We start from the raw sequence: 25,947 nt of genomic DNA, 5'->3' as shown, positions 1-25,947 counted from the left end.
GTTTGAAAATGACCTGGGTTCCGTGTTTGATTGGCAGGAACTGACTTAAAGGACGGTAAGCCGTCATATTAACCGTGTTTTTTTTTTTTTAAACAAACACCTGAATGCGAACAAAACAGATGTTTTAGGATGCGACTTTACTGGCTGACGCCAGAAATGTCTCCACCGTGATGAGGTAATGCTGTCTTGCATGCATGCATGCTGGTTAGCTACAACGGCTAATGTAACTGACGCGAGCTTGCTGTAGCTTGATACTTTAATTTTATTTGGGTATTAAGGAAACACCTAACGAGGTTTTTACGGTTTAAAATAAATAGTTGCATACAAAGTAACCGGATGAATAAGCTCTGACAAAAATGTTCATCTTGCGCCCTCTGCTGGATAAACAATAGAAATACAGGTGAAACTGCGACGTTGCCGTGCATGTTTTATCTGATGGTATATCTTGATCAATTTGACGTGTAAAGCCTTAAACTAAAGCAAAGTTTACTCACGACCTTCTCCACAAGTTAAAGCCATAATGTGGACATAAACCAGTGTCTTATTTTTTCTCCTCAGGTTGTTCATTTGAGTGGCGGTTCTAGCCCTTTTTAAAAAAATTAATTTTGTGTAGCAGACACATGTGATTTTCTTTTTTTTTTTCAGTTAGGCTGTAAAAACCACTTGGCAGTCGAGCGTTTATTGGAACTGCAGAAAACTATTAAAGCACCTCTGACCACTTCATTAATTTAACAGTGCACCAGCACACACGTGGCCTGTAGGGAATGTGAAGATGACATCATTCTGTGTTGAATTTTGGGTAACTCACATCATCATTGTTTTCAGGGGACATGTTGAGGTGTTTCCAGTGGTGTTTCCTCAGGTAAATACTGCTAACAATATTTATATATGTCACATAATGTTAGAATAGTAGTTAAGCCTGAATTCTCTTCTATATACTGTTCTACATTTGTCTTCACAGGTAGATTTGTGGGAATTGACCCACAGAGTACAGTGAAGTAGAAAGCATTTGTTGTGAAGAGTTGTAACATGTTGACATGAGCATGTGGCACAGTATGTGATGTAAACACAATACAATACAGTAATTACCAGGACATGGGGGTGGAAAGTATAATATGAAGTAGCAGACATGTGATACATTAGTCAAGTGTTACGTTCAGTAGATATGCTGAACCTAAAGTGCCACACTTAGGCAGAGAGCACAGGAGATGGGGGAAAGGGTTCAACAGTCTTTAATCATCACTGAGATTAGTCACAACAGGTAGAGTCAGTGTGCCAGGCAAGGCTTGTGGAAGAGCAGGCAGAAAGGTGAAGATCCAAAGACGTAGACAACAGGGCATAGATGGAAAACAGGTGAGAGCAGGCACCTGAGCAGAAAAAAACAACAGGAGTCAGGAAGGCAGGCAAGGACGTGGTCAAAGAAATATTCAGTACTTAGGCTCAGAGATCTGGTTAGTTACAACAAGGATAAACTGACAGTCCGACGAGTAATGAGCGACAAGCTGGTGCTTATATACTGTTGCAGTGGATGGGTCTTGATAACCTGATAGCACACAGCTGCGCTCAAGTGAGGAGGCCAAGCCCCACCTGTAGCCACGCCCTGCAGGGAAACACACACACTTGACAGGAGAGAGACAGAAGACAAAGGGAGAAGGGAAACAAGAAACACAAAGCGGGGAAAGATTGTAGATCCCCACATCAAGAAATTATTTCTGGTAAAAGACAACAAATAAACCTACTAGTGTGTTATCCTAACTGCACATTAGTTTTGTCAGGCCAGTGACAGCATAATGAGGCTGCAATCAGCCTTGAATAGACTTTATCCTGACATTATAACGGAGGGAATACTGATCATGTAAAGTAACTTGCTTAACTAGTTGAACAGTTCAGTACCCAAATATCAGCAGCTAACGTGAGGACTGGGGGAGGGGAGTCGGCCTGGCAGACAACATCCCTTGTTGCAGGGAACAATAGTGACCTGCTGGCCTGTATGCAGGAAATAGTTAAGAGGTTACACCAACTTCATCTCTAATGTGTAGCTATGGCAACAGCTAAACAATAGTAGCAGTAATGACAATATATTCAATCAATTACTGATGAAGAAACTGACTACACAGAAAATTAGACTTCAAGTGTAACTTGTGACATACCAAAAGCTCATAAATACAATCTCTGACAGATTAGAATAATCACATAGCTGAATGGTTCTCTAAAACTCTTCATCAGGGCCAAGGGATTTGCAACTTTGAAATTCACACAAAGTGTATGCACTCAGTCCACAAACAAGATAGTTTACAGTGTCAGGGTATGTGAGTGAAGGTAGTGCATTGGAGTCTGTAATCCTGTCTTGGGCTGCCAAGTCATATGGATCTATATTATTTATCGTACTTAGTTTGTCCAAATATGGTGCTTGGCATTGCAATTCAGTTTCTTCCTGTAGCTTCCTTTTTCTCTCAATAACTGTAAATAAACCTCAGAATACAGCGCTATTTAATACAAAAACAAAACGTGTCATGTGAAGCATTGCGTATGCCTTGGGATTAGCGCATGACCTGCAACTGTGTGCAACAGTGCCACCTTGTGTCCGAATATGAATTTAGTCTTGTGTTGCTTTTCCTCCTGTTTTTGACTCAGTTTACCCTCTCTAGCCATAGGCCTTTTTCATGAAAGACATTTGACAAGTCTGAGCAGGAAAACACACAGGTCTAAATATAATGAATGATAGCTGAATTCCATTTAGCTCCTTTGGTTTCAGGTTCCTGGTATTGTGCATGTTGGCTCACTGTCTCACTATCATGGTGTACTGGGACACTTGAATAGGTGAGATATTGTTCGTGTTATTCATAACACCTGTGCTTTTCCTACTGTGGCAACTCGAAATATCTGCTGTGATGAAGCCCTATTGCCAGACTTTGACAGAAATATTACACAGAAGACAGTTTGACCTGTCATAGCAGAAAAACTAGGTATAGCAAATAACAATAACAATGGGTGTGAACAGGGGTGGAGCAGGAGACTTCAGGCGGGAATCGAAGGGGTTGCACAAGTCTGGAGGACAGTAAGCTGAATAGATGGGTGAGACTGGCAGTGAAGGCAGGACATCTTGTAAGGCTGGACAGGAGGCTGGCAGCATAGACTGAACTGCTCTTGAGGTCGGGCTGGAGACCGACGGGGAAGGCAGAACCCCTCTGGCGGCCAGTGATGTAGACAGGACCCCCCCTGAAGGCCAGTGACATGGCTGGAGATCAGGACCAGAGTCTGGTGGCTGGAGTGTGGGACCACAGGAGATCTAACCTGGAGGCCAGCAACAGGGGAGCAGGACTGGAGCCCAGCGGTAGGGAGACTGTCAGGGCAGCCAGTGAAGCCAGGCAAACAGGAGGCAGATGAAACACCGCCACAGTAGACTGCTGTAGCTCAGCAAGATCAGGGGACGGCTGCAGCACTGGCACTGGTGACCTCTGCAGGAAAACAGGGACTAGGACCCAAATGCAGACTTTAGGGACGGGGCTGGTGCAGTTCAGTAATTATAATGCAAAAAGTATGTACCACAGGCTTACTGAATGGTGAGGCAGATGAGGGTCAAAACCAGAAAGCAGTCAAACACAAGCAAACAAATCCAATTATGAACTAACAGGAATCCAAAGTCCAATAAACAGGCAAAAGTCAGAAGAAGTGATGCAGGCAAAAACAATATCTGAACACAAGTTTAAGGGATGCATAATAGACACAGGTGTGAACTGCTATGTGTTTCGGCTGTCCACTTGTGATCAGATCAGACACAAGTTAATGCCAGGCGTAAACAGGGTGATTGAGTGGCTGATGATGGAAGGAGTTGCAGGTGAGGAAGTGGGCTGGGAAGTCAATGCAACTGCTTAGCATATGAGGGATGTGAGAACAGGTGTGTGTGGTTGTGTGGGGCAGTCAGGTCATAGGGAAAGGAGAGAAAGTCTGAGGGCATCTGGTGGATAAGTGGAGAATAGCAGTGAATGGCAGAAGAGGAGGAACAGGCAGATAGACTGTGACAAGGGGTAGCAAGAACCCTCACAGTGAAGGTCTCTGCTGGCAGGAGAAAAACAAAGCTTTTGGCAACATTGGAGGAAGCACATGACTGGCTTCCCTCTTCAGGCTAACAATGGAGTTAGCAGTCACAGAGGGAAGGGGAAGTAATTAATGAAATTAAACATGGCTGCATTTCATTTGGTATTTTACATGGTGGTTCACTGGAATCGCTAATTGGGATGCCACTTAAATAAAACAGTCATCATTAATACGATTAGTAACACCTGTGCTTTTCCTGCTATGACAAATCAGAGTGTCTTCAGTGGAGAGGACCTGTTCTTACAATTAGAGTATATGAAAGCTTATGAAAACATGTCAAGCTGCATGATTATATTCTTCTCGGTAATCAAATTATTTATAACGTTACAATTCTAAGATCTGCTCAGGGGAGCTATATCTTTACCAGACTACATTTTTTATTACACAACAGTGTATGCAACATTGCCTGATGTAGAGGTGGCATGCTGTACTGTGAGATGGTGTAAATATCATGATGTCAGCGGATGGACACCAGTGGTGGAGAAAGGATTCAGATCCTTCATTGAAGTAAAAGCATTAAGACCACACTAAAAATATGCTGTTACAAGTAAAAGTCCAGCTTTGAAAATGTTACTTAAGTGAAGTTTGAAAGTAAAAGCACTCTTCATGCAGAAAAATGTCCCCTGTGACTATTGTGTACTATTGTATATTATTAGATTATTATTACTAATACATTCATGTAAAAGCAGGATTTTGCTGTTGTAGTTGATTAAGGAAGAATTAATTTTGAAATATTTTGTGTGGAATCCAATTAATTATTATTTTCCATTATGAATTAACATGCTGCTTATTTATTCAATCAATTGATTTTTTGGTGTGTGGAAATTCGGAAAATATACTTTATGCTACATTCCACCACTGGTGGATACAATATTAAGTATGAACACTTATACAATATAATGCAATAAGTTAAAATTCACCTGCCTTTGTTAAATATGTCTTTGTTGCAATGCTAATGTACAAGTGCGGCTTTATAATGTCCACACAATATAGTAGCAACTGCACAAGGGGTGATTTCATTTTCTGCAAAGCTGTCATACTGGACTGTAGGTTTGGCCGATAATACATATACTGTGAAACCATCAGTGATTTCGCCATGCAGTTTATCACATGTTAACAGTCCCTATAATATATCTGATTGTATTATATCTTTGTAGTGCACATGTGGCAAATCAATGGGCAAGGCAGGATTAGGTGCCTTGATTTGTCCAGTATTACTTTGCTGCATCACCAAAAACAGATTTTCCCATTTGGCTATTTTATCCATTAAAGTATTTGCCACAAAACATGACATTTTATGGTATATGTCATATTTGATTTGATACAAATGTAGAGGTCTTTATCCATACTACCCCCTCCTATTTGACTCTATTGGTATTTGATTGTACGGATGATATTAATATCGTGCTCATCCCTATACTCCTCAGCATCCTGGGTACATGGAGTCCCGAACATCGGGTACTGTGCGCATCTACGATGCCATTTGTTACCTGCTGTCCTCACACAACCCTTTCATAGCACAGGAGACCTCAGGGGGGAGCTGTTTATACCAGGACGCGCTCTGCTAAAAGGGGCAGGCTTTGTCTGCAAGCCTGTACTTCCATTCATGCAGGGTGTGCAGCAGTCACCGCCGACAGCCGAGTCGTGTCGCCTCCTCGTCAGATCAGAAATCTTCGCTCTCTCAGACCGATAGAAAGGGTTGGTGAGTAATAATTGTCCCTTTTCGGTGCGGGTCTCAGCGCAGTTTTGACTCTGTGGAGTTTTGGAAGTATCTGTGAAAATATGGCTGCAGAGATTCTGAAAACTCCACAAGCCAAACAAACCTCTGTATAAACTGTCGTTATCTGCGCAGTCAACGTTGAAGTCAGTTTGTTGTATTTCCGTGTCGGGGATGAGCTGGGCGCTGTTTACAAGATGTATCGCAGATTATCTCTTGCCTTCGCAGTGATGCAGCCCGGCTTGTTGTGGCCTGTATCCGTCAGAAATTAGGTTTACAGCCAAATCATGACTTAAAAAAAGTCCCAACTTAATCGGCTGAAGCTGTCTATTGCCTCACGCAGCCACACTGTTGGCTTTTAACAGCAGGCTGTGAAAGTGTTTGTAAAATAGGCCTCTGCTGAATATTTGCTTTAAACATGTAACCTGGTGTGACTTTACTTTTCTGTATCGCGACCTTATGTTGAGTGATCCGGGTTAGCCCTCCTGCGTTGTTGATAACGTGAATGTAGGCAAAAGTCCAAGTAAAGGTCATTCATTAACAATCACCTGGCAGCTCTATTACAATACACTTTGTAAGCTCTATTATTCAGTAATAATACAGGATAGTTTGTGTCTGTCTGACGCCGGCCTTTGATGTGTTTAGTATCCAAAGAGAAATTTAGAGATGTAGGTGGGAGTGTAAATGTCACCTGGCAGTGAAGGTCAGGAAAAGCTGGTTGGTCATGGTGTCCTGTTTTGTGGGAACATCATAAAAGTAGAGATCACACAGTTGTTTATGTACACATGGCTGAGTAAGCGGGACATTTTGATAAATAAATAAATAAATAAATAAATAGAATATGTTAGAATGACAGGGAGGTGGGGGTGCGCACTAGTGACCCCATTTCTCACAGACCACGTGGGCAGGACACTTGATATATTCCAAAAACAATAACCTACATATGCCAAGCGTGTTCGTCCGCAGTGACGCTGCGTCCGATGTGAAAGTGTTCATTAACGGCGGATAAAAGGCTGTATGAGGCGGATGTTAGTGGCGTTTGTGGTTAAGTTTCTGAAGACTGGGGGTCGCTGACACGATTGATTAACAGTAGACAGGGTTTTGCATCTGCTTTGAAATGGAAAAAATGTACAAATGCCGACTAAAAAAAAAAAAAAAAAAAAAGATGTGTTTTTGGAGGCTTCATGGCAACCACAACGCAACATGCATGCCGGCATACGAGGTTTGTTAATACTACGTTGCCAGCTTCACCCGGTGTAGAAGCGCGGAGCACTGCGACCTTTCCCCTAGTTTCTGCAGCACAGGGTGGATCATGTGACGTGGGAAAGTAGCTGGGGGAGGGGACTGGCGGCTGAAATACTGCTTTGTGGATGCTCCTTCCGACGAGTGAAAACGTAGAAACGACGTGTCCTGCTTTCAGAGTGCTCCTGTTGAATGAAATAAAAATGGAGTCTGCAAAGAAAAAGGCACTGCTTTTCAAAAAACTAAGTAGAGCTTTGCAGGAGAAACGTTGCTGTAATCTCAGAGAAAAGCAAGCCAGTGAGGACCTGACATGGCAAAGCTCCATTTGTATTTTAATGCTCAGCATCCATGAGAACAGTTTTACAATCAGTGTTATTAGATTAATTAGGTTAATCATCCAGGTGGTGGTCAGTGGTTCACTCATACTGCTGCTAACATAATGTAAAATGAAGAGGTGTTTTCTGGGCCTCTGAGATGGTTGATCAGTCTCAGTATTAGTCGCTTTATTAGTGGCCTAATTACAAAAGATAAGATGAACAAGAATTTAACACTATTAGATATCAGGTAAGGTAAGCGTTGACAAGACCCATGCTACCAAAATACGGGCTTAAGACCAGGTTCCCCTTTGATCAGATACTGCTTCCTAACATTATTTAACAAGTAATAACTCGTTTAAGGTTTACGAATTGAAACAAGAGTGCACTTGGCAGCCAGGTGTCTGACTGAAACAGAGGAATTTTAATTATCTGTGATAACAGATGGTGAAGTACCTACTTGCAATGGAGGGCTGTAGTCAAACAAGGTTTTGGTAGGCTGAAATTCTACCAGCTCTTCAACCCATCGTTTGGTCAGTGAGGGAAAAAAAATATGCACGTTATCTTTAGCTAAACTGATTCTGCCACAGTGGCCTCTGCCTGCAGCCCAGATAGGTGCAAATCAAACTTACACAACATCGCCAGGCAATTAAATTCCCGCAGTTTAAGCATTTCATTTTCCACACATGGCATTTTCCACACACACACACACACACACACACACACACACTGGCGAGGATCACGGAGAACAGGCCTCCATATAACAACAAAGCTAATGCTAGTTGAGCTAGCATTACACTGTAAAGCAGGCATGTCAAACTGATTCCATAAAGGGCCGTGTGGCTGCAGGTTTTCGTTCCAACCAAGGCGGAGCACACCAGGCTGGAATCAATTAATCAGCAGATCTCAGTCTTCATCTGAAACTAAGTGATCCCTTGATGTTGATTGGTTGCCCTGGTGTTCTCCTCCTTGGTTGGAACAAAAACCTGCAGCCACACGGCCCTTTATGGAATCGGTTTGACATGTCTGCTGTAAAGTAACACAAAAAGCATGAAAAAAAACAGTTACTTGCATCCCACCTACTTCTCTCATTTTCCAGTTGGCTTCAAATGAGGCTTAAAGTGTGTAGGATTTTAGTGGCGTAGTTAGTTGCAAATTGAATCCAACAGAATACCTCTTGCCTCACCCTCTTCTATAGCACACCTCATCAACCAGTTCAGTGCTACTACATTGCCACCTTCCAGTGCAGCTCTTGCGGTGTCACCTTGCAGGAACCAGTTTAGTTAATAACTAACTAATCAATGAATGCTGGTAGTTAATAATCATTGTTACTAAGCATTCTTAATGCAGAATAAAAAGCTTTGGTTAGTCTTTGTACTTATTGAGGAATCTGATGTTATGTTTTTATAAATACCCTTAAGTTTCAGTGCTGGCTCACATGACAGCGTCTTAGAAAAGGCACAGACAACAGAGAGCTCTCTCATATGGTCAAATGATTGTGCTAACATCATGTGAGTCTCTAAGTGTGGGACAGAATCAAAACCAAGTCAAGTTACAAGCAGGACCATCAGAAATGTGGTCTTCAGACCGGTGTCGTACTGCAATGACTAAAAAATGAGACTTGAAGAGGGAAATGTCCATTATAGTAACTCAGCTTAGCACTTTGACAGTTTTACCTCTGAACACACAGTACTGTTTATACTGTGCCTCTGAGTAAAGACGTTATCTATCTAACGTAGTGATGCATTTACTAGATGGTAACGCCATCGTCATTATCGTAAAGTGAGATAAGATTGTATGAACAAGAAATAAGATGTGGGTGGGTCATTGTTTTTGAGCTACATCTTCCATTTGCCTTTTCTGTTTTAATATCAACTCTCTTGAGGCTTCTACTTCACTAACTTTATTATCTTGCACTTCTCTTACCCTCAGTGACCCTGTACAGTAGTAGCCACCATGGCAGAAGCGCACCAGGCGGTGGCCTTCCAGTTCACCGTCACCCCTGATGGCATCGATCTACAGCTGTGCCACGAGGCTCTACGCCAAATCTACCTCTCTGGCCTTCACTCCTGGAAGAAAAGGTTCATTCGGTTCAAGGTGAGAGGTGTTAGACATATGGAAGGGCAAAGTCCAGAGGGTTTCTGTACAGTATGAGGGGAAATCTTGATGAGGTTTGACTGAGTTACTGTTACTCAGTTTATTATCTTCTTTGAATTTCTTACAACAGTTTCTGTTCATATCTGTTCTCACTAAATATCTAGTTAATAAACAGCAACACAAGGGACCCAGTAATGCACCATACTGAAAGGCCACCCACTCTCACACAAACAGTCAACAGTAACCTTCCTGTCAGTTCTTTGTGGCCTAACCTTTGGCCTAGTTGTCTATTTACAAACAGTCATACTGAGTCACTCAAACCCAAAGACCTGCTAGCATTTTCACTCATTCCTCTTTCCTCTATATGCACGTGATTAATGAGATCTCACAGATGTCAGCAGAATCCACAACATTTTGTTATGACATCAATGATTTTATAAAGGATATCCGTTTAGATTCTTTGCTCTCTGTGACTGTGGTGACCTTTGTAACCTTGCCTTTGGTTTACCTTTCCACAGAATGGGGTAATGACTGGTGTGTACCCTGGCAGCCCTGCTGGGTTCATGGTAGTGGTTGTGTCTTACATGTCCTACAATAGATATCAAAAGCTTGATCCCTCCCTGGGGTTGATAGCCAAGCTTGGCCAACACATACCCATCAGGTAAGGCTGCTGATAGCATGATATGCTCTGCTACCATGACAAGGTGTTTTTTTTTTGTCCTTTTAGATAAGCAGGCAGAGAAAGCTGAAAACCCTCAATTACTGGCCTTCTAAAATAATACGTTACATGGAACAGCAGTATGCATGTCTAGACATAACCACCACATATATTATAGGCAGGAAAGAAATTATAAACTAAAATCCAACGTATGAAAATGCCCCATCTTGGCAAATGCATAGTGATAGAGGTGTAATGGACATGACTGAGTGTCATCAAGCTTTTACAACATTTATGCTGTTCTGCACATGCCTAGACCTCATTCAGTGGTTGCTCTGGGTGTAGTTATACTTTCAGATTTCATTTTTGCCTCATTCTGACGTCACCTCTTCTTCCCATCGTCCACCACACCTCGTCTTCGTGTTTGATAACAATGTTTAGTGATACTTTGCAACACTTCCTGTTCATATAAAGCTTTTAATGGCTGTCTTATCAACAATGGTGGGGATTTTCCCTTAAATCAAGGACGTTGTTTATGACCATGTTGTTAAGTTAAGTTAATTACCCAAAGAAATGTCTTGGAAAAATACACAGCAAGTAACAAACAAGTACATAGTTTGTGTAACAATAGCACACCTGTTGGATGTCAACACTGTGAGTGTGTGTATGTGTGTGTCTGTGTGTGTGTGTGTTTGTTTGTTTTAATCACAATATAAATTGCACGCACTTATCAGTCATGAATTGATATGACTTTGTTGACTTTGGACTGGGCAGGGGCTAATGACCTTAACTGTCTCTGTCTCCCCTTCTCTCTTTGTCTCTGTCCACAGTCAGTATATGTCCACTGACAGTCAGAGGATAGTTGGAGGAGTTCTGGTGGGCACGGGCCTGTGGGTCACCATAATTATGATTATGAGGAATGTCCTAAAGAGTCTGTTGTCTTGGCATGGCTGGATGCATGCACGCCACGGCTCTGTGTCCTGGTCTACTCGTCTGTGGATGGTGAGACAATGAATGTGCTCCTCTGTTCTCTGAGTCTTGGAGCAGATTCATACAGGAATGTCCTAGTGTGTTTCTTTCCCACATGAGTAAAGAATGCAGTTTTTGCCACCTCACATGGAAGACATTGTCATAACTCATGAGAGCCAGATGTATGAGAGACAAGAGTTGTTAAAATATAATCTGACTAATGGCTACACATTTCTGGCTAAAAAGTACCATGTAAAAAGTGACAAGTGACTATAACAAGTTAATTACAAGACACAATCCTTCTTATGCCATCCTATAACTATACCCTGACTTTAATCAGTTTAGTTTAATCCGCTGTCACCCTGCAGGTTTCCAGGTGAAACACAACGTGTAACTTTATGTTTATTTTGCCCTTCCCCCCTCTTCCTTATCTGTTCTGCTTCTTCAGTTGTTAGTGAAGGTGTTCTCTGGCAGGAAGCCAATGCTCTACAGTTTCCAGAACTCCTTGCCACGATTACCTGTTCCCTCTGTCAAGGACACCTGCCAAAGGGTAATTTCCGCCTCTCATGTCATTTCAGTATGACTCTAAAAACAATTTCAAATCTGTTGAATAAATAATCTAAAGAAAAAGCGCTGTAAGTTTTGGTATGTGTCAATTTCCTCAGCTCATCTTCTGTCCCATGACTGTGTTTACCAAAGCAGAGCCTCTAAACAAACTTCCTGTCTGCTGTTACCTGTTAGGGGAGATAACGAGTTTTTCTGGCCTGTCTGCTCTCACCTTTTTTAAAATAGACGATCATTTGCAAATCACTTTGTGACTTTGTGTTTCTCTGTGACAGTACCTGGAGTCAGTGCGCCCACTGATGGATGATGAACAGTACGAAAGGATGAAGGGTCTGACTAAAGACTTTGAGAAGAACCTGGGACCCAGACTGCAGTGGTACCTCAAACTCAAATCCTGGTGGGCCTCCAACTATGTGAGTTAGAAAGAATTCCTCTCCCTTTCTCTCTGCGCTGCTCTTTTGTCACACTGTCCTGGGTCTCGAATCAGCTTCAAACGGCCAAAAAAAGCAATGTGTCTCATAGTGTCACCCTCTTTTCCTTTCTCCCCTCCCTTTCTTCGTGTTGCGCAGGTCAGTGATTGGTGGGAGGAGTATATTTACCTTCGAGGCAGAGGGCCCATCATGGTCAACAGCAACTATTATGCCATGGTAAGATGTCTCTGTCTGTTTGCAAACAATGGCTTGGCCTTTTGTTTAAAGCTTTAGCTGTATGCTTCTTCTTGTTGACGGTGATTGATCTGTGTGACCAGGGCTAGGCAATAATGTCAAACAATATTTTACATATATATATATATATATATATATATATATATACAATAGAATAATTATTTCCATGTAGATATAGGAAGTGTTGAGTTTGTAATAATAGCATAAAGGAATTCTAACAGGGCAAAGAAGACCAAATCAAAACAAGGCTAGATACTGAAATATGGCCAATTATCAAACAAAGGAACTGGAAATACTCTTAGTATAATAGTCTTGCCTCCATTACAAACCTGTTTCAAATAAAGGCCCGTTACCTTTTCATGTTGAGGTAAATAAAGGCCCCTGGTCTGTTTGAGATTATACAATATTAGGCCTATGTGGCACGCCAACTGAGTTCTGATATTTGATATACATCATTGTAAGTGTCATATAGCAGCATGAGCTCTTGAGGAGTTTTATGACTCGTGACAGCTCTGCCCAAAACAACGTCTTTACTAAATTGTATAGCTATACATACTGGAAAAGAATTGTATCTGTAACAAAAAGGTCTTAGAGTGTTTAGTACAGTTGCTACTTCCTCCTAAACTCCTCAACTTTCTTCCTACAATTGATATTGCCTAGCATTCATTTAGTGGTAGACAAATTACTGAGACTTGCTCAAAAATCTAAATTGAGTATATCTATGCTGTAGCAATCTCATGTGTGATAGCTGTGCACAGTTGAGTAACAATTGTTTTTTTATGTAAGGTAAGAATACATGCTTGGTGGCATAAACCCTGTCCATCTGTGTGTAGTACACTATGGCAGTGTCACAGAAGAACTCATTACAGTTCCAGTATCTTGGCTGGTATAGCTACAATCTCTGTATTTCAAAGTGTCAAGTGGGTTGTTGATTGCTCCACATCTGTCCTAGATTTGTGATCATGGACCCAGTGAACCCTTAACCACTGAGGGTGTATAATCGGGATTCTGGCACGAACCCACAGCTCACTCTGTGTGTTTCTGCCTGAATGAGTGAGACAAAAATAACAAATGGATAATAAAGCCATATCATAAAAGCACTATGGTCAAAGGAGGCAGACTTGGCATGGGGTCAGAGGAACAACACTAAGCATGCTTGAAATTACAGGTCATGATAGGTACTGTTTGTGTGCGTACTGTCCTTGACCGAAACAGCAACAAAGAATCCATGGATGGACCACACAGTGACACTGTGTTCAGGGCTGCTCTTCTGTATGCATATACATGACTCATGCCCTCATGCTTTTCAGGACTGTGTGACAGGTCGGACGAAATGTGACTGATTATCCATCCATTACTATTAATCTTGTTTTGTACAGGATTTCCTGTATGTGTTTCCCACCTCCATCCAAGCCGCTAGGGCAGGTAATGCCATCCATGCGATCATGCTCTACAGGAGAAAACTTGACAGAGCCCAGATCAAACCGGTGAGTGTAGCTCTCCTCTGTCTCTGTGTTTTCATTCCTGAAATGATTTTGGTGAACATTTGCTTATCTAGAAATGTTGTGCAAGCTGCAATATAAACTACATTAGAAAGTTTGATCACATCAGTCCTTTGTGAATGTTTAACTTTCTCATTCATGATTTATTGATTCATAGCTGTTATGTCACTGAGTTTTATTATGAAAGCTGCTTATCTTTCACAACCCTTTCTTGTATTTGTTATCGACAATCTTACCAATGATTATGTAGACACTACACAGTGTTTCCCCTAGGCTGACTGCTTTGGGGCAGTGGATGGACTTTCCATATAGACTTCCCAAAAAATATTTGTTACTTTTCGAATTCCACATAAACCACTCTTCACATTGGCATAAATTTGATCCACTATATAGCACTAAAAAGAAATTCTATCACTTCCATAGCGGGTTGGCCTGTTGCGACTCATCAGTAGCAATGTTGTAATTAGTTGGGTTGTCATTAAAAACAAAATTATTACTGGTGTGTTAACTGCATTGTAAATGAATCAGAGTACACAAGGACAAATTGCCTCCTAAGTTACATGACCAGTCGCTAGCAAACAATGTAGCATTTCTTTAAATGGAGTCCAGTGCAGTGTTCATTCCACTTAAAAAGCACTGGGGCTACACAACATCACTGTCATGGAGAACAATGAGGGCAAAACCTGGCATCACCAATCTGTTTTTTCCAAATATTCTCTGCTCTAGCTCAGCTAAGAACAGGAAAACACTGAATCTGTTAGCACATTATGTTGTCGTAGAATACTGAGCCTGTATGTAACAGGTACTGACAACATTATCTTCACTTCACCTGTCTCTCCTCTGCACCGCTGCAGAATGAATATTGGGGAAGCACTGCTTGATATTGTCCTCAGCCCGCTGTGTCAAACTCTGAACTTTTGAATGAGCCGTGCACTGTGCTTTTTGCTTGTTTTGATCGAAGTATAGCTTTGATTACCTGCAAAGCGAGATCACAAGCATTTTCTGAAAGCTTAGTGAGTGAATGCTGGTGATTTTACTGACACATGCAAGTGTCATCTTTTCCCACTCCTCTGCCAGTGCCTTTCCTTTACCAACCTGCATGATGCTTACGTGCAAATTCTTTTTACATTTGCACAATTCTGACAGACATTCTTCAATACGTTGCATAAACACACTCTTACAAAGACTGATATATGTATGCATATACACAAACAACAATGCATGAGCTTGCTCTGTTACACACTTACATTCAGTTGTCTCTGTTCTACTGTTTTGTCCACTCGCTGTGTCGGACGCTGCGTTAGATATACTTGCTGGCAAACAAGGTTCCTCTGTGTTCGGCTCAATGGGAGCCGATGTTTAACACCACCCGCGTCCCTGGTTTGGAGACAGGTAAGAGGAGGGCACATCTCCATCGTGCCCTCTGACCCCCTACCCTGTGACCCTAGCTATTGCAATGGCAATAGCCATTAGAAACCCTGACTCCTAGACTCATTCTCAACAGTACAGCCCTGAAACCATCCTACCGCTCATTGGCATTTGTTAGTTGTACTTAAGGGATGTATTTGGAAAATATACATATTTAAATTTGAGTAAGAGTATTGTTAATGTATATGTCAAAGTAATCTCATTTGAGTACAAATCCCTCTGTAAATATTGGGGCTATGCTGGTGATATTGAGATAGCAGACCACTGGTTTCTGGACCCTGCTTATAACTCCCTCCCTGGCAGCCTTCTGAGGTCCCTTCTGCTTATCATACCATTCCTCATTGCTCCCTCTCCACTTCATCCATGCTCCTGTCCCTGTAGGTGTTTGTCTGCTGCTGTTCTCTGGGGATTTTAGTGAATTAGTCTGTCATCTCTCTGTGTTTGACTCTCCCCTTTTGCGTTTCAGCTCATGCTCCTACACACTATTCCCATGTGCTCAGCCCAATACGAGCATATGTTCAACACCAGTCGTGTCCCAGGTGTAGACACAGGTATAGTCTTTAGTCTTTAGCCTCCTCCACACTACTCCTACTGTACTGTACTTCCCCTTGGGACATTTGTCCATTTGTTTGAGTTAGAAATAATCTGACCTCCACAAATTAAAAATGCATGTGTGCTGGTCTGTGTACATTCAAGGACTAATTGCATGTGACTCAAATCTAATGTCTGAGTTTGAGAAGGCAAAACAGCAATAGAGTTACGGTAAGACCTGGAAATGTCAAGCAATAACACTGAGTTAGCCTGAATACATACGTGTGTGTATATATATATATATATATATATATATATATATATATATATATATATATATATATATATATATACACACACACACACAGTTCAGTATGTGTTTCTATAACTCCTGAGTGGTGCTCAACAAGAACTTTGTTGAAATTTAGACCTTAAACTGTGATATCATCTAAATGACAAGATGTCTACATTGAGGAGACATCATACACTTCTGCACTTCATCAAAAGTAGTGATATTCAGTGTTTTCTAAAACAAAAAAAGCACTTTTGAATTACATACAAATAATGCTTTTACAGATTTTAATAAAATACAGATGTTATGATATGAGTACCTCCATTTGGTTTAATAGTTTATATAAGAGTTTCTTGTAGACAGTACTGTTCTGATCCTAGTAATGCATAGTGGAGTGTCAATGAAAAAATATAGCATTTCTTAGTGTTATTTCCAAAACCAGTTCTTTTAAAAAGGGCTCTTTGTGGTCAATCCATATTGCTGGAGGTGTTGGTACTGTAAGAGGAAACACAGTAGGCTAAGTATTACCTGGATGTGAGGTTGTTGTTATTCTTGGGATTGTTCCTAGCATCCTCTCCTTTGTCTTTTCTATAACGAGGGCAATGCTTGTTTGAACACTGAGCATCACCAAAACAACACCATAGCTTTGTATCAAAGACACAAATAATGTTTAAGAATTAGTCTCTCTTTTTTGTTAAACAGTGCTGTTCAAACAAATATTGCCTCAGTTCATTGTATTCCAAGCCACTGCCCTGTTCCAAAAGTACTTTCCCTTTTCATCTCACTTCCTGCATTTCCCATTTCAAGCTGCTTTAGTTTTTTGAACTGGATAGTCCCTCCCATAATATAGTATGACTTTGAATTCAGTTGTTTTGCCCTTGAAATGAATATAACTTCATAAGAAGAAGGATGTTCACAAAAATAAAAGAACCAGCCAATGGCGTTGTGGATATCACATACGTTTTGCCACTGGACTGAAAAAATTAAACTTACTGAGATGCATTTCCAGTTCGATAAGTACGTGCCTAGCCCTCAAATGGGCACTCACCACCCAATCTGGGAATAGCCCCAGTGCATATATATCTCATCTCCCCTTTGAAACTGAGTGACAACAAACCAGCCTGGCTTGTGTTCAGAGGATGACGCACATACTCATAGAACTGGAGTTACATCCAAGTAACTACTATTTGTCTGTTATATGTGCTCCACCCTTTAACGGGCACTTTGCTATTTGATAAAACCTAAGGCAAAGGCCATAAGGGTGAAATGTACTCCCAGTCTGCTTCAGATGAGGTCACCACAGACAGTGCACCAAAGGACTTGTGGCCCCTAGTGGAGTTTGCCTTAGGTCCACTGGAAGTATCCGCCCTCTTAAAACTCCTGCACATTGCACCACAAATCAAATGAGTGAGCTATTGCATAGACAGAGCCCCCCTGCACCAACAGACAATCAGACATCTTGAAAGCTGCTGGGGTACAAAGTGTAAAGGTGCTCCTCCTACCTGTTGTCATGAGGAGGGGAGAGGGGAGAGGAAAGCTCTCAGGTGACCCTCGACCTGAAAGAGGAGGTGAGAGGTTTGCTCGCTCGGCTGCCAAGCACTTTTGCATGGTTTAATGTTGAAGCCCAACTGCATTATATGCTGAATGACCAATGCTGTTTAGGCTTCCAGCTCTTGTCTGGATGCAGTGAGAATCAGCCACTCGTCTATCGAGGGCAGGATTCTCATGCCTTTCTACTTGAGCCATGCTAGTGCTGTCTCCACTCATTTGGAGAAAGTGTGCTGGGCTGGAGATTATCCGAACATGAGGCAGCAGTATTGTTAGCGCTGTCCTTATGATTAAAATGAATTCATGATGTAGCTGGAGCTAGTGACGCAACCTGAGCAGAACAAGCGTAAATACCTTGACAGCAGCTGAGCGAGCCAAAGAGGGGATCAGTACTGTACATAGGTGCTAAAATCTACATTAGCATAAGAGTAGCAGGGCATGCTGGAGTTAGAGGTAGCCAGCAAGTGTAGCATTTCCTGTGGTATGGTACAGCTAGCCACCACTGACCACCTCCACGTCGCCTCCCCATTACAAGGCACAACTGGAAAACAAGAAAAACAGGACAGTGTTACTAAGAGGATCCTGTATAGTCACTAAGTCTCACTGAGTGCAGAGACAGGACTCAAGGTGGCAGAGCGAAAAAGAGCAGTGAGCAACACATGCACTGGGACTTTCTAGGGGGCAAGCGCTATTGGAGTTGTACCCCCAACTGGACGATGAGTGCAGGGGGTTTTTTCTCTGCCAAGCCATGTGAGGGTAAACCAATAGCAAAGACTGTTAGAGAGCGGAGCACGTATGATGTAAAACTGGTTGCTAACACTTGTATTATTCAGAGGAATTAAATGTTGTAACATCCACACTCCATTTGAAGTGCTGCCTTCTTTAACTTTAAGATATGATCCATGAACCTATAAACATACATCTCCAATTGTCTTTCTCCGCTTTCCTCTTTTTCTCTGTCCTTACCATTGGTCGTTCACTTGTAGACACCATACAGCACATGAATGAGAGCAAACACATAGCTGTGTACCATAAGGGCCGGTTTTTCAAGGTGTGGATGTTTTATGATGGGCGGCTGCTGTTGCCACGGGAGATTGAGCAGCAGATGGAGAGGATCTTGGCAGACAAGTCGGAGCCCTTGCCGGGAGAGGAGAGAGTTGCAGCACTTACTGCTGGGGACAGGTGGGTGGCATTACAAAGGGAGCTGCAGACAGTATTGATGAGACCTTACAATTACAATTATGTATTGTTGGAAGTTAAGAAATACAGCACGTACATGGACGTTTATTGGAATGATAAGTTCCACGGTTCATTCAGTGAGGTAATAATTTTCATTCTGCAAAACAGTTGTGAGGTGTTGCTATACTAAATACACAGTAAGAGATAATGGTTAATATGGCCAAGGTAAAACTGACAAAAGCCCAAGCAATATCCCAATTCTGTGACAAATATTAGTGTTTGAGACTTTGAAGTTCAAATAATACATCATATGATTTTCAGTATGATGGCAACACTGTTTCTTCATTACCTTAAACATATTTGTGGCATATCAGTAATATAATTTCTTGTTACTCATCAGCAAACAATACGATAACTAAATATTAGTGTTGCAGTGACATCAGAAATGCAAGAAAAGTACTTTACCTCCCTCGCACACATGACACCTTTCTCACACTGAGGAGAAAGTTGCATGTGCATACTCGTCACAAGTTAATTAAGGCATTGCCTCAGATCTGCCTTTATTTGACATTCTGCAGGACCCCATGGGCTAATGCTCGTGATAAGTTCTTCAGCCGTGGTAAGAACAAGCAATCTCTCGACACCATTGAGAAAGCAGCCTTCTTCGTAACACTGGATGACACAGAGCAGCGCTTCGATGCAAACAACCCAGTCAAGTCTCTGGACAGCTATGCCAAGTCCCTGCTCCATGGAAAATGTTACGACAGGTGGGATATTTAGTTTCTGAGGATCACAGAATATGCTGCAGTAGTAAATTTATAAGTAAACTGAAGATGATTATTTCTTTGTTTTCATTCAGGTGGTTTGATAAATCCTTTAACCTGATTGTGTTCAAGAATGGCACCATGGGACTGAATGCAGAGCATTCCTGGGCAGATGCTCCAATCATTGGTCATCTGTGGGAGGTACATCAATGTAGTTTTTATAAAATAAATGTCTTATTTGTGCATGAAACCAGTTCACATGTAGTACTGTAAATTAAGAAATTGGTACCTTTGGTATGTCTTTGGATATTATCAAAAAAAATGCTTTCCTTTTTTCCTTAAAGGACAAAAAGTGATAAATTTAAGTAGCTCAACAATCTGAACTAATACACTCGAATGGAAAAAATGTTTTCATGTTCTGACATAAACAGATATTCTTCCTATGGTTGTCCATCAGTGCTTTTAAGACAGAAATGTGAAATTAATACATTTTATGTCTACCGTTTAATTGAGTCATAACAAAGCTTGGCTCTGCGTTGCAGCATGTACTTTCCATGGACCCTGTTAAGCTAGGCTATACTGAGGAGGGTCACTGTGTTGGGGAGCCCCACCCAAACCTACCAGGTCCTCAAAGGCTGCAGTGGGACATCCCTGCCGAGGTAAGGGCCTTCCTACATGTTGTTGTCCGACCACAGCTGTTCCAAATGGCCAAACTCGAAGGTGGGGAGAAAAGTAGGCCCTTATAAAGATGCAGTAACTATTTAAAAATGGGGATAACTGGAAGACATTCATATTGTTGCCCTCATTTGTATGGATGTAGTGAGGGTGTTTGTGAAGCTGTTTGACCATCTGACAAGTACCTCTGATGTGGCATACTGGCAGTCTGCTTAAACATCTGATACCTGAGATTTAATATCCATGGGCATTGGCCTCCCTCTGCTGGCATTTTCAACAATGTGCACCAATGTTAGTATGGTTCCTTAAATTCAGAGATGTAGAGAAAGGGCTGTTTGATATTGTATATTTGAAATTCAAAATGTGACAGTACAATAACTGGCGTTAGTCTAAGAAGTGCTAGTGCCTCTAATAAACTTTTTTTATTCAGAGCTTTCTTCTATAGATTTGCTGTCATCTGCTAACATAGGACTTTGTCTCTCCCTCTAGTGCCAGGAGGTCATCCAGAGCTCTCTGACAGTCGCCAGGACTCTGGCTGATGATGTGGACTCTCATATTTTCCCCTTCAATGACTTTGGCAAGGGTCTGATTAAGAAGTGCCGCACCAGTCCTGATGCCTTTATCCAGATCGCCCTACAGCTAGCCCATTACAGGGTAAGTACAAACATCTCACTGGTTTTGCAACAAAATCTGATGACTTAAGAACGCTTTTATGCATTATACAACTGTCATTTAGTGGTGTTTGCATATTATATTTATAATTGTAATAACTGACTCAGTCCAGTCACACTCCTCTGAAATTCCAGCAGAGGGCAGTCACAACTTACCAACCAACATATCCCTGCAGTCTGTTGAATGATTTGATTAAAGCATTGTTCATCTTTAGTTTGAGGCTCTATTTTTTGTATGTTTGTTTTGTTTATTTGCAGAACAGCATAATCAAACATCTTTGGTAACACTTGCTGCTAATTGGCATTTACTATCAGATAATTTATTTATGTAGCTGCCTTAGTAATGGCAGTTTAGGTATTGCATTGCCGTTGCATTTCTGTTATTTAGTCAAGTCTTTATATATTGCAAAGTTAAGACTCCCAAAAGTCACTGACTTTCTCTTTGTAATGTGGACCCGTACTGTCTCACAACAGGACAAAGGGAAGTTCTGTCTGACGTATGAAGCCTCCATGACGCGTTTGTTCCGTGAGGGCCGAACAGAAACCGTGCGCTCCTGCACTGTGGAGACTTGTGCCTTCGTTCGTTCCATGATCAGAGATGAGACAGTAAGTGAAAACAGCAGCAACGCACCACGCACTCTGATTACAGTGCTCCTCTTAGTCACCCCTCGTTAATCCAGTATGCAGATCATGCTCTTCGAATGTTTGTCATTTGCAACTTTTATCTCCTTCCTGTCCATTCAGACGGAAGAGCGTCTCAAGTTGCTCAAAGTGGCAGCAGAGAAGCACCAAAACTTGTACCGCCTGGCAATGACAGGACAAGGCATCGATCGCCACCTTTTCTGTCTCTATGTGGTTTCCAAATACCTGGGAGAAGACTCGCCCTTCCTCAAGGAGGTATGAGGTGTTATTGCAAATTGTGAGATTTCTGCTCTTAAAGCTGTCGTAAGGCCTCCTGTAAATGCCCCCACCAATGTGAATCAGCACAGACCAGGGACTGAACACTTATTAATTTACAACAGCACAGACAGTAGAAACAAAGTGGCTATGGTACCTATACATCTGCTCACTGCCTCATACAATAGTGAAAAGTTGAGAGTGGTCATATGTTAAACCGGTGACAAGATTTGGGTGTCAGCCCAGGTTTAGGCTAAAGTGGCCTTTTTAAAGCAAATCAAGCTGAGTTTCTCAGATTTTGTTCTAACTAGTTGTTAATAAAGTCTAGTAGGGTTGCACAATATCGTCCAGTCGTGGTTATTCAAGATCACCAATAGGCGACCCGATCGCCAGGGAGTAGGAAGAGGTGGGGGAGGGAGTGAAATGCCAGCATGGATGAGAAATTCAAGAAATTTAACAGCCCCCTCACCAAGAGTTAAATGACAATTGCCAACATAAACCACCATTATCTGAACAGACACGCTGCAAACACTAACAAAAAGTAACATTTGTATTTTGGAACACAAAACAGCAAACTTAACAAACTGCTCAGCCCAGCACAAAGCATGATTGGACATGTGGCCGTCGCTAGAATAGTTTTAACCTACATTACAGCAGAGTGAACTGCTCTTTGGCTCTGGCTCTATCCAGAAAGCAGCACACTCTGCAAAATGTAGATAAATATAATTAATAGACTTGAAACTTTAATAAATGCTTCAGGGCACAGTTATATTCACTAGACACAGCTGAGATGTAAGCCTGCACGCAGCTGAGGCAGACAGCTGCAGAGATTGAAATGAGAGATACGCTGGTGGTATGCGCACATCTTTTATTTGGGGATATTATGGGGTTCATCAAGATGCCAAAGGTGAGCCTAACAACTTTCCAGTATATAATAAGGAAATCTACATCAAACTTCAAAGTTTGCTTTGAACAGTGAACTGAATGTGTGCCACCTTCTTAGGTCCTGTCTGAGCCCTGGAGACTGTCCACCAGTCAGACCCCTCTGCAGCAGCTTGAGCTGTTTGATCTGGTCAAACACCCTGAGTATGTGTCCTCCGGAGGCGGATTTGGTCCGGTAAGTGATCGAGCAGTTTTGACAGTAATTGTTAAAGATAGAGTGAGGATGGTTGTGCTGTGTTCCTGCTACTGAAAAACACAGTCATGCAGTAGGCGTGTGGTGAGCTGTGTGTGAGTCCATCAATCATAAGTATTTGTTTCATCTTCACTGAGGGTTAGCATGTCACACTAACCATGTTTCTGTCCATGTTTTTATTGTCCGACCATCTTTAATTATGAAATAAAAAATCTGTATGTTCATGACATAACTTCCCACTTTTTGGAAATACAGTTTGAAAACATTGTTGTTGAGACTTTCTGAGATTAAACTTGTGTTTTTCTTTCCTCCTTAAGGTTGCTGATGATGGTTATGGTGTCTCCTACATCATTGTTGGTGAAAACCTCATCAACTTCCACATCTCCAGCAAACACTCAAGCCCAGAAACTGTAAGTTCACTTGTTTTCAATTTTCTAGCTTCTTATGTCATATGTCCATTACTTAATTAAGAGACTTTTGACCATTTTTGCTTAATTCCAGGACTCCCACCGCTTTGGCACCAACATCAGACAGGCCATGCTGGACATGCTGGATCTCTTCCAGCTCAACAAGAAGTGATTGTTGTCTCCACGGGTGGAATAAACATGAGACGTCATGTTTAGCAAAGCATATATTCTTCCTGAAGCTTGTACAGAATCAAATGTTGGGGTTATTTTTTAAGTTAATTGATGTTACAGAAATAAGGATGATTGAGTGGCATTTGGTAACATTACTGTCAATATGTGTGCAAGGCGTTTATGTGTACTGTATGTATAGGCAAGGTGAGATTCGAATGGTATTGGGTACAGGTAGTGCACAGATCAAAGTTTTTATTCACGGAACTGTACGCACCGGTGCCTTAGTGACCCACTAATGTAAAAAGGCCAGAAAGGGAGGGGAAATAATAGCCACTGTAGTGTGAGACTTTTCAGCTGAAGAATTGTTCAGTAGCATCATCCAGTATCTATATCCTGGTATAAGTTGAGAGATGGTGCAATATTTTTACTAGTTTTGCTCCCAATGTTGAAAATATTTTTAATTCTTTGTGTTTTTAGGTTTCTTCTGGTCTCCTCATTCGGAGAACCTCAGTCATGTTTAACTGGCAAGTTTGTGACTGGCAAACTTGATGCTAAATATCATCAACAGATTGCATGTTGCATGGTGTCCATTAATTTCATGTGGCTCACTATTTTAACTGCCACTGAGTCTGAATCGCGAGGCTTAACAGTTATATCCAGTAACCTTATACCTCTGGAAGCCTGTAGGAGTAAAACTGTCGATCTGCAATTACAAGAATTCTAAATATTCAGCTTTGGAAAGCGACCCTGTGTCACTGATTCTGGATACCAACACAGGAGACAGGAAGCTGTTGCCATTGTCTAATCAATGGATCATCGTTGCCTTTTCGGACTCGTGCACAGCCAGTGTGTTTTTTCCTTTCAGCTGCCATGATTTCATGATGTAGCAACGGAGGCAGATCATGTTAGCGTGTGTGTGTCTTTGTGTGCTTGCCATTTTCATACTCAGGTTTTACTAACTTGGTATTCGAGGGTGCTGGCTGCAGCAGTGCAAGATCAGTGCTTATGTTGGCCTGCACATGTGCAACAGTAGAAGAAACTGAGACGCAGTACAATGCCATGTGACCCCAATGAGCTGGTGGGTAGTATAACATGAATTTTGCTGTGGAAGTGAGCGTGGTGTGTGTCTGTGGTGAACCTCACTTGCACAATGTGTTGGAGGGACAGCGTGTGGCCAACAGTGACCGTTTTTCCCCCAGTTTCTTGTGTTGAAAAAAAGAATTGGTTAATTGTACTTTAACTCTGTTGTGCACTCCATGACTGGCTGTTTAGTTCGAACTAACTAACTACCTTGGTAGCCTTTTGTCAGATCAAGATGAATTGCAAACATTTACGAGTAAACTGTCAAGTTGTCATTACAGCATAGTGACGCATTGCAGCTGTTTAGATGAGGTGCAGAGTCGCTGAATAGTCGTTCGTGTCTCTAGTTCGTTAGGAAAAAAATTTCTCTTGGAATAATGCATAGGAAGTGCAAATGCAGTACAGCGGGGGTGTTGTGTGGGAATGCATTTCTGTTATTATGTATATGTTGTAACCTCATCATATTATTTATTTTTCCATGTTTTCACAACTTTATTCACAAAAAAAACATATTTACCAGATGAATGCGGCGAATGATGAGCTCTAAGTTAAAGCTCTGCTGAGTCATGTAGTAAAACGGACAAAATGCTTCCCTTTTTTTTTGACATGACAGTTTTGTTATCACACACTTTGCCAGTATGTTGTAGTTGTATGACTTTTTATCTCAGTAGACCTCATGTTTACACTGCAGCATGGTGTTTGAGGATGACGCTGTATATCTTTGCCTTTAATGTAAAGATGTGTAAAAAGACAAGCAGCTGATATACCAAAACAAGTTTTAACAATAAAGTGAATGTCAGACAGCTGTAGCACCTCTGAGTACGTCATCTCTTTCTTACAGTCTGTTCTTTTTATCATTTTAAATGAAAAGCTCTGTGTTCACTAACATTAATGCCACAAATGATGTAAACACCAAGACAATCACATTTTGGATAAATATGAAAAGATACATGGATTAATAGATTAGTCAATTGAAAGAAAACGAATAGTTCTGTTAACTGATGAGTCGCTTTTCAAGAAGAAATGGCAGTATTCGTCTGGTTTTAACTTCTCTAATGTGAAGATTAGCTGGTTTTCAGAATACCTTTGGCTTTTACTTTGTTGGTTGATCAAAACAAGCCATTTGACATGGACCGTGGGAAATCATAATGGGCTTTTGAGGACAGTTGTTAAAATAATCAAAAATGAAAACTTGAAATGGTCTGCAGCCATGCTGTGCTAATCTCAGCATGCTAACATGCTCGACATGACATTACCACGTTCATGTTCTTACTTTAGCCTGTTAGGCTGCTAACCTGTTCCAGTTGGCACTAGAGTGCACAGAGTTCATGTACTTGCAAGTT

General features: G+C 41.5%; 1 protein-coding gene across 3 annotated transcripts; it reads left to right on the top strand.

Moving 5' to 3' along the window:
* Positions 1 to 5,686: 5,686 nt before the first annotated feature.
* cpt1ab (carnitine palmitoyltransferase 1Ab (liver)) lies at positions 5,687 to 25,416 on the top strand. 3 transcript variants are annotated; one of them, XM_041939160.1, is made up of 19 exons: positions 5,687 to 5,800; positions 9,304 to 9,468; positions 9,987 to 10,129; positions 10,957 to 11,128; positions 11,544 to 11,645; positions 11,935 to 12,072; positions 12,229 to 12,306; positions 13,704 to 13,811; positions 15,721 to 15,805; positions 18,612 to 18,807; positions 19,383 to 19,571; positions 19,664 to 19,769; positions 20,111 to 20,227; positions 20,733 to 20,897; positions 21,389 to 21,520; positions 21,659 to 21,811; positions 22,815 to 22,928; positions 23,264 to 23,356; positions 23,448 to 25,416. In XM_041939160.1, the coding sequence occupies exons 2-19, from the start codon at positions 9,328 to 9,330 to the stop codon at positions 23,523 to 23,525; spliced, it is 2,310 nt and encodes a 769-aa protein (XP_041795094.1). In that variant the 5' UTR covers positions 5,687 to 5,800; positions 9,304 to 9,327; the 3' UTR covers positions 23,526 to 25,416. The 3 variants fall into 3 exon arrangements, with proteins under 3 accessions (XP_041795094.1, XP_041795092.1, XP_041795093.1); XM_041939158.1 differs by lacking the exon at positions 15,721 to 15,805 and adding an exon at positions 15,131 to 15,218; XM_041939159.1 differs by lacking the exon at positions 15,721 to 15,805 and adding an exon at positions 15,131 to 15,218 and having other exon boundaries at positions 5,710 to 5,796.
* Positions 25,417 to 25,947: the final 531 nt, after the last annotated feature.

Source organism: Chelmon rostratus, chromosome 6 (assembly GCF_017976325.1).
Source record: "Chelmon rostratus isolate fCheRos1 chromosome 6, fCheRos1.pri, whole genome shotgun sequence".
NCBI classification, from domain to species: domain Eukaryota; kingdom Metazoa; phylum Chordata; class Actinopteri; order Chaetodontiformes; family Chaetodontidae; genus Chelmon; species Chelmon rostratus.
This window is presented reverse-complemented; position numbering and strand designations above follow the sequence as displayed.

Bases quoted from the DNA above. Each gene is read 5' to 3' on its own strand.
- cpt1ab (XM_041939158.1), top strand. From the start codon at position 9,328: ATGGCAGAAGCGCACCAGGCGGTGGCCTTCCAGTTCACCGTCACCCCT. The intron at 19,770-20,110 runs GTACATCAATGT...TCTGCGTTGCAG, and splicing joins TCATTGGTCATCTGTGGGAG to CATGTACTTTCCATGGACCC. The intron at 20,898-21,388 runs GTAAGTACAAAC...GTCTCACAACAG, and splicing joins TACAGCTAGCCCATTACAGG to GACAAAGGGAAGTTCTGTCT.